Source organism: Bradysia coprophila, unplaced genomic scaffold (assembly GCF_014529535.1).
Source record: "Bradysia coprophila strain Holo2 unplaced genomic scaffold, BU_Bcop_v1 contig_193, whole genome shotgun sequence".
Taxonomy (NCBI): domain Eukaryota; kingdom Metazoa; phylum Arthropoda; class Insecta; order Diptera; family Sciaridae; genus Bradysia; species Bradysia coprophila.
In genome coordinates, this window is record NW_023503456.1 from 1,620,068 (window position 1) to 1,629,229 (window position 9,162).

Here is a 9,162-nt window from a genome sequence, read left to right on the forward strand (position 1 = left end):
TCTTTCAAATGTTTCAGACAATCTAACTGTCCTACTCGTTCACTACATCCCTACATGCTTTTATAGGAAAATGTCACCTTTTCATAATAAAGCTTTACAAATTTATAATTAATGATTTATAATTAATGATGACTGAGCCTGTTTTTAAAAAGTCGGGAAGCTCTTTTCGAAAAACTAGAGCACTTAAAAATGAAGTATTCCAAAGTGTATTAGAAAAACCCAAAAAAATCGAAACTTTTTTCCAAGAAAAGTATCAGCTGATGACATCCAGTCATCTCAACAAGATAATTTCGAGGACAAATTAAACAGTGATTCTATTGGAACAAATGTTCAAGTAAACCCTTCTGGGGCATGACAAGAAATCGGTATAAGTCAAAAACCCCTTAAAGGGTAAATGTGACGCAAATTCTTTATCTTACTTACAAAATACCTGATATCGCTGAGGGTGACGCATTGTGCGTCGTACGCAAATATTTTATCAACAAAAAATTGACTCAAAAAATTTGTGAAAGAAAATATTACAACAAGAAATTTGCGTCACAAGTGGCAAATGATTCGGTTTTCTTTCGTTTAAGTTCTTTCAGTACATTTTTCAACAATTTTCCTAACAATACGTTCCTCAACATCTGCCACTTCTGACGCAAATTTCTTGTTGTAATATTTTCTTTCACAAATTTTTTGTTTATAAAACTTTTGCGTACGGCGCACAATGCGACACCCTCAGCGATATCAGGTATTTTGTAAGTTAGATAAAGAATTTGCTTCACATTTACCCTTTAAGGGTTTTTTGACCGATATCACCACTTTTGTAAGTAAGTCTTTTCGACAACATCAAAAAACTTTATGGAAGTTAAAAAATGCTACAGAAATCAGTCTGAATCCCAAAATCTAGAAACAAATCTTGGTACACCTCACTTTGACAATTGAAAATAACCCAAATCCATCGAAAACTCCGATGGAAGTTAGGAAGTGCCAGAGGAATCATCTGTCATCCCAAAATTTAGGAACCGACCTAGTGGAAGTTAATACTTAATGATCCCAACAATTCCCAACAAGAAATACATCCCAAAACAACAAAATATGTAGCTCACACACACATACAAATTGGCTTTTATATGGCATTTGTATGGAGACTTTGGGGAGCTTTGGCTCTTTACAACTTCTGAAAATTCCATTCTTATTTTTGGGCCGTTCTTAGCCTATAACCAAAATTTCAGGAAAATCTACAGAAACGTTTAGGAGTTGCTGGATCCACTTTTCCATAGGAACTAACTAATTAACTAACTAACGTAGGCGATTTAAGTTATCTGAAAAAACGAAATTTTGCTTATTTTCATACAAACATCAATATTTCGAAGTTCAATATCCCAACAAAAATCTCTTCGAGAAAAGTGTGACGCAGTCTTTGAAATACAATTTCTAAAATGAATGATATCGATACAGTTGACGCTTTCAGCTTCGTTACGCAAAAATTAAATTTTACACCCAATTTTAGTTCAAACAAGCTGGCTTAGTTTTTCTCATTATCTGCCAAATAATTTTTACAAAAAAAAATTTGACTGGAAACAACCAAAATTTTACCAAAAAAATCTGCATCGCAAAGTGGCAAATGTTCAGTAAGAGATCAGCAAGAAAATTTATCTGCCTAAATTCGAAAATTTGACGAAATTTGACGAAATTCGAAAATTTGACGAAATTTGACGAAATTCGAAAATTTGACGAAATTCGAAAATTTGACGAAATTCGAAAATTTGACTAAATTCGAAAATTTGACGAAATTCGAAAATTTGACGAAATTCGAAAATTTGACGAAATTCGAAAATTTGACGAAATTTGACGAGATTCGAAAATTTGACAAAATTTGACGAAATTCGAAAATTTGACGAAATTTGACGAAATTTGAAAATTTGACGAAAATCGAAAATTTGACGAAAATAGAAAATTTGACGAAGAAAGTAATTCTCTATCTGCCACCATTCACAAAATAACTCTAAAACCCCAATTGACCCACCCATTTCCAACTTTCGACATTTTTCACATATGCCAATCTGTTCTACTCGTAAAACTCTGCGACTTTGCCGAAGAAAGTAACTCTCTATCTCTCATAATTCAAAAAAATACTAGTCCTTTCATCCTACGCACGAGTAGCTCAAAATTTGGTCACTCTAATCACTCTAGCTCAAACGAATCTGCCCCGATTTTTTAAATTATTTTTTTGTTCGAATCGTATTACGAATACCTTTCATTTGATGGGTCGCATCTATCAAAATGACCAACTTCAAAACGATGTATCTCCGGCAATTTTAAACCTACATAGTCGAGTGATAGCTCGTTTTGCTCGTGTTGGAAGCGAGAATATGATAGAATAGGTTTTGTGGGATATAGTCTAAAGAGCAGAAACTGAAATGTTCGGCTATATATATGCCGCGTCTCAAAAAAATTTCTTCGTTCTTTTTTTGGAAGTTAGACTGCGTCAAGTCCTCCGCTATCGCTCCGGACATGTTGTCGGCCAATTTTGAAGCTGCAGTAACGAGTGATAGCTCGTTGAACTCGTATGGATTCCTAGATTCCAGATATCCTAGTTTGGGGGTCGTTAGAGTTAAGGGGGAGAAGTCAAAAAGTTGCTGTAAATATGCTCGTGACGTATTTTATGAAAAATAAAATGCAGAAAAATATCCAGGAATTGGATTTTACAAAGTCTAAGCGATGTATAAATGGTCAGAAAAGAAGCTGCACGCAAAACTTGTTTTTCAAAACAAATGTGAATGGAGAAGTGCATCAAAGATCGTGGATCTTCTACAGCCAGACACTGGGCAAAATATTCTGCACCTACTGCTCATTCTTCGCTAACAAGTGCAGCGGCCCGTTTATCGATACAGGATTCGACGACTGGAAACATTCCAATAAAATCGTCGAGCATGAGACATCAAAATATCACTGTGAGGCAGCGTACATTTTTACGAAGCGAATGGTGACGGTAAATAGTGTTGACTCAAGACTGTCACACCAAGCTATCGTCCAAGAGAAATATTGGAGAGAAATTTTGAAGCCAATTTTTTTCTACTATTCGCTTTCTTGCGAGTCGTGGTTTACCGTTTCGAGGCAAAAATGAACATCTGGGTAACAACCACAATGGAAATTACTTGGGAACGTTGGAATTGCTGGCTGAGAGGGATCCATTACTGAAATAGCATCTCGAGAATTACGGCAACAAAGGAAGAGGCAACACTTCATATTTGTCATCAACCATCTGCAACGAGTTCATTGAACTTCTAGCTACGGAAGTTCGATCGAAAATTCTGGAAGCAATTAAGCACAGCAAGTACTTTTCATTAATCGTGGATTCGACTCCCGATGTACCATATGGACCAACTGACGATTGTCGTGCGGTATGTGATTGATAAAGGAATAGTCGTTGAACGATTCGTAGCATTTTCGGAAAACGTTGGACACAAGAGCGCAGTCATACGAAAAGGTGTTGCGACCGTTCAACTTCCTATTCCACCTGGACACAGACACCGATGACGAAATTCGGAGTGGAGTAGCTGATTTAACCAAAATTTACTCGCCTGATTTGGACAACAATTTCATCGAGGAATGCATTTAATTTAAATTTTTTATGAGTGACATCAAACGTGAAATGGAATTGGACGACGAACACTATTGCATTGACTCCGATTCTGATGATGAAACAAAAAGCGAATTTGTAGCATCGAGAAAAGTACGAATTTCGAAACCTGCAAAGATGTTGCAATCCATCAAAAAGCACCAAATAGTAATTAAATTCCATTTTTATTTAGCGCAAGTTATTCCAAAAACTGTTTTCCATTTCAAATGTAAAAATGTGTTCGACTCACTTAACGTGTAAAGTGTCGGTATTTCTCGTTTCGAAAGCTTTCTTTTTTTTCTCCCCATTGAAATAAACTTATTTAGATCTTTGGAGGCATTTACAAAGTCTGGATATTTTGTCACAAATTATTGTCCATTTTCGGAGTTATATTTCTCTCATTTGCGAGAAGCATAAAGGAAAACATTTTTTTTGACAAGCCCAAGAAAATTCATTTTGCACAAACAACATACAGATTTATGTTTAAAATATGCTGATATGACATTGCGCCATAAGTTGTTTGTAATATCCAAAAAGTCAATGGTAAAGTTTTTCACTTTTTTCGACATCATGTCGCATGTTCTGAATGCTTTTTTTTCGGTCTCTGTGTTCGGAAAATTTCTCATAGCTTTTCCGCCTCTTTTTTTTAATGTTCGAAAAATGATATTGGTTTTGGATGAAAGTTTTAATAAAAAAAAAACTTTTTCATATGGTTTCATGTTATATGTATACACATACGGCCGGGGCTTAATGGTATTATGATTTAGATGATTTTTAACTTAATCTGTGTACTTTTATAGCGACTGCGGGAGATTTGTGTTGAATATGTTATCGGTGGGATATGCGGGAAGTTTTACTAACATAATTCTACTTTTACGATGTTTGCTAAGAAATATCGGCCCATTTACCACTCCATTTCCATTTGGAAAATTAAATATTTGTACGATTTCCGGGAAAGAATTTAACTGGAAAAGAAGTAAATATATAAAAATGACGAACACAGACGAGACCATGTTTCAGGCTGACATATAAGTCATTTCCACTTGCTTTGCTTTGTTTACTTGACAGCTCTCACACGGAATACGTTTTGTTGACTGGAAACCATACTTAAGTAGGTATTTTATTTACGAAAAGAAATTTAATTTCTTTTTTTTTTAATTTATTAGTAGGTTAGTATCGGTTATCACGATGCAGCTAAACTTATGCGACAATAAGTAGAATATTAACCTTAATACTCATAGTCAAATAGCAAAGGTCTAGTATCACCATGCCATAAAATTCTGTTTGTAATACTAATAATCCACGAGATTATAGCACTTGAATCACGTTTTTTTTTCGTTTTCAATCGAATGATTTTCGAATAGGTGCCGTCGCTCATTTTTTGTCGAAACAAAATTTGGCAATGAAAATGCATCCAGGTATGGTCTGTCCAGTTCGTTTATTTCATCCTCAGACGAACTCACTTTTCATTCACATTTCATCTGTCGAGTTCAACAAATGAATTAACGTAACCTCACATGCAGAAAATTATAAATGGAAAACCAGACATGTTGATATAGTGATATCTCTCGAGTGTAACCCGTCGGTGTACGATAATCGATTTATTTCCATTTTTTTTTGCATGTGAGGTTATGTTAAATTTGTTGAACTCAACAGATTTGGTGAAATTTAAATGCTTTTAATCAAAAAATTAAGACGGTGGAAGCGTACCACAGATTGATGCAACGTTTCCTCGTTGAATTGCGATTCCTAGCCGATGAAGTTTAAATGAAAAATGAGTTCGTCTGAGGATGAAATAAGCGCAATCGCTATTTCTCAAGGTTCTGAAAGAACAGGTAAAGACACCTCTGAGTTGATCACGAAGGCGGTGTCACCAATATTTCTCTGTGACGCCGTATACGTTTATATAGCGACTTGAACTTTAAAAAAAAATGGAAATAATTTTGATCCACTTTAATTTCATTGGAATTTGGAGGCACTGGGGGAAACGTAATTTTCATAAAAACTTTCGGTGATCTACCACGTTGAAGCGAAAAAGTTGAAGAAACCTTATAGACCTTTTAAGTTGAAACAAGATTAGGTGGATAAATTGACAGCTGTAATCGGTTCGCTTTTGATCACTTTCGTTCACTCTAACTTTTTAATCAACGAAAGTGAACGAAAGTAATCAAAAGCAAATCGATTACTCCTGTTGCAGTTGTTAATTCATCCACCCAGACCATCTAGTCTTTTTTTCAACTTAAACATTTTCTGTGATTTATTCGCTTCGCTGCAAGAAAAGGAAGAAAATGATAACAGATGGCGCTACGCCATAATACCATTCATTTAAATTCGTTTTCCTCTGCCCTTATTGATCATCTTCAAGGCCGTTTGAAATGCCGTCCACGTTTAAGATACACCATCCACGTAAAAAAAATCATACAAATGAATGAATGAACGAAACGCCTAACGTCTGAGAATACCGTATCTTGAAGATGATCTATGTTGCATTTCGTAAAAGGATAAATTCGCTAAGTAGTCAACTGTCACTTGTCACTTTGACATTGCAATACAGCAATCGGAAGTTTGAATTATACGAACTACACCAGCGTCATATTCAGCGATAAAGAAAATTTGCTGACAAGTGGTGAAAACGTCTACAAGATCCATGACATCTGGTTGGATTTCCAATGGAGCATGTCATTTATGTTGATCCGAATTCAGCAAATATGATTCAACTATGAAAATGCACATATGTCGCCACTAGAAAAAACAAACTCACCAGGTTTGCCCTATTGAATGATCGAGTAGGCCCAGGGCCGGACTGGCTACCAAAAGGCGCATCGGGAGAATTGGCTGAAAAAGGCTCAGAGGCGCCTAAATAAATTTTATTGGTCTGAGGAGCGCCAAAAAGCAAAAGGCGCATCGGGCCTACAGTCCGGGCCTGAGTAGGCCTATGTTACAGGCTAATACGTCTTGAAGAGATTGAATTAAAATTGATTAGTTCAAATGAACATATTAGTCAATCAAAACTGTAGGTCTGTTTCAAGTGCAACATCGAAATGTGAAACGTCATCCACAAACTCTGTGAATGACTTTTGACAGTAAACTGCACTTTGCACCTACACTTGGAACAGATCTATCTAGACAGTGTGGTGGGAATCTGGAACTTATACAACCATAACGTACGGGTCGCCCGTTACCAACACCGCTTTTTATATCTACAACAATCAGTATTCAGAATTACAAATTGGCATCCGATAAGAGACGGCAAACGTACGATATATTTCCTTGTTATCAGTTCAGCTTCATTCGAATTTCGATGTCGTTAGAAGTTGGTTCACTTAAACTGTCATAATTTGCTGTGTGAAGTAATAAAGAGGTTCAGACGCTACCAAATCATCAAAGGGCCATTCAGATTCTGAAGGTAATGTACGATCTTTAGTTGTAGGATTCGATTTGCTGGTTCGTACATTTTTGTATACGCAGGAACAGAGAAATGATAAGCGCGGCCACTCATGGCTGTGTATGATTTGTACTTCGTACTAATAACAATATTGTTTCCGATGCGCGTCACCACTTTCTATGTGCAATTTGTACTTTTTCCGTGACGCGTCGCACCCTTTCCAGCAAATCGCCAATAGATTTCGCATAATTTTTGCGAAATTAATTTTATTTCTTCAACTACAGAAGGATGAGAGACGTTGAAGCTGAAATTGACGGCAAGGTCAACTCGATGGTGAAACATAACATCCTCTTTAAATTCCTAAACGATGAAACCCTAACTGCCACCGAACGACTGTCTCGAGTGGCTCCATGTTTCACCTTCTTTGTCCTTGGCTTCCATGACTTGCAAAACTTAGTTCTAAAGTATCCAGCTGCCGAAGCAGAAATGGATCGTGTAAAGAAAGCCATCAATGCACATTGCACCGAAGATGCAACTCATTGGCCATGGTTTTTGGCCGATTTGAAAACACTCGGACTGGATAGAGAAGCAACGTTCACGTCATCTGTCAAATATTTATGGAGCAAAGCGACACAGATGCAACGGTGGTCATGCTACCAATTTGCGATTCTAGCTGGTCGAGCTAGTGACCCCATCTTAAGGTATGTCTTTTTGCTCAGTTTAGAGGTCAATGGTCGGGCATTGTTTAGCAAATTTCTTGAATTGGCTGAAAAAAGCGAAGACGAAACCGGAAAGGAGTTACTGTACTTCGGTCGTACGCACTTTGCCAGGGAATCGGGCAGTTTGCACGGTGAAGAAGCGATCGAAAATGAGTTACTAGAAATGAAATTGCATCCGGAAACAAGAGCACAGGCACTTGAAATTGCAATGAAAGCGTTGGAAGTTCAAGATGCCGAATGGAACGAATTGGCCCGAGCTGCCTATGCAAATATAAAATTGTAGCAGATCACAGCGGTCTTCCTATATTGTACTGTATAAGTGTACAAATTATTGAAAAATATTGTTGAATAAAGTTACTCACCGCAGATGACTCGCTTACATGACTCCTACACGATTTCAATAGCATTTTTAGTAGCGTCATATTCACCGCACATTCCATCAATTCTATCGAAATCGTTAGCGCTGCACCAAAAGAAATATGACGCTACACTTAAGTTCACCTCTCTAGCAACCAAACTTCGTTTTGACGCAGTCCCAGTGGGAAGTTTATGGCATGAGCCGAAGGCAAGGGCTATAATACCAAGTGCCAAAAAAGTAATATTTTTTTTACGTTTCAAAGTTAAGTATACATCCGGTCAACTGAAATTTTGACACAAAATGTATGGGCTATCTGTCAGAATTTTGAGCTCGTGTGGGAAATTGTGTGAGAACTTCATTTCTTGTAGAAAAAGAGTACAAAGAGGACAAAATCAATGAAATAGTAGCAGGCTAGCCGCAGTTGGTGAAAAGTAGGTGCAATGTCGAAGAAGAGTACGTCTGGGAAGCCCATACATTGGGTAGAACTACTTTGACAATTCATTGTAGTGTGAATTTAGTCTATTTAGGGTGTTTAATGTAACACGTCCTGCTTACAAAATTAGGACGTCTAAAAAAGGACGCTTGTAAATGTCATCACAATCCATTCATACACATCTACCCGGGTAAAAAAAAAGTGAATGTGAGACCCCTTTTGAGACCTTTTTTTTGTATGGAGCTGAGACGTCTCTTTTCGAACCTTTGAGACTGGTTTCTTCTCATATACTGATGGATTGATGATGATGATGATTGCGAAACCGATGAGAAAATGTTTTAGTTGACTGTATGAGACTGACCGAGCGGTCTCTTCTTTTGTATTTTACGAGACCGACTGAGTGGTATCTTCCTCTGTATATTACGAGACCGACTGAGTGGTCTCTTTTTCAGTATTTAACGCGCTGCTGAGACTAATGTCAGTTCTCTTTTGAACTAAACCTTATTTCTTAACATTTGTGCGACCGGTTAGAGTAATAAGGTTTTTAGAAAACTCAGGAAACAACATATAGTCCAGACGCTTGTGTCACGAAAAATGGCTCTGTGGGATTCGAGGTTTTAAGATTTTTTGTGAATGGATTCTGATAGAGCATCAAAAGTT

General features: G+C 37.0%; 1 protein-coding gene across 1 annotated transcript; it reads left to right on the plus strand.

Annotated features, from left to right (window-relative positions):
• The first annotated feature begins 6,850 nt into the window (after window positions 1-6,850).
• LOC119075203 lies at window positions 6,851-8,082 on the plus strand. Its single transcript, XM_037181595.1, has 2 exons — window positions 6,851-7,013; window positions 7,277-8,082. The coding sequence occupies exon 2, from the start codon at window positions 7,281-7,283 to the stop codon at window positions 7,992-7,994; it is 714 nt and encodes a 237-aa protein (XP_037037490.1). The 5' UTR covers window positions 6,851-7,013; window positions 7,277-7,280; the 3' UTR covers window positions 7,995-8,082.
• Window positions 8,083-9,162: the final 1,080 nt, after the last annotated feature.

Excerpts from the sequence above, each read along its gene's own strand:
- LOC119075203 (XM_037181595.1), top strand. The coding sequence starts at position 7,281 with ATGAGAGACGTTGAAGCTGAAATTGACGGCAAGGTCAACTCGATGGTG.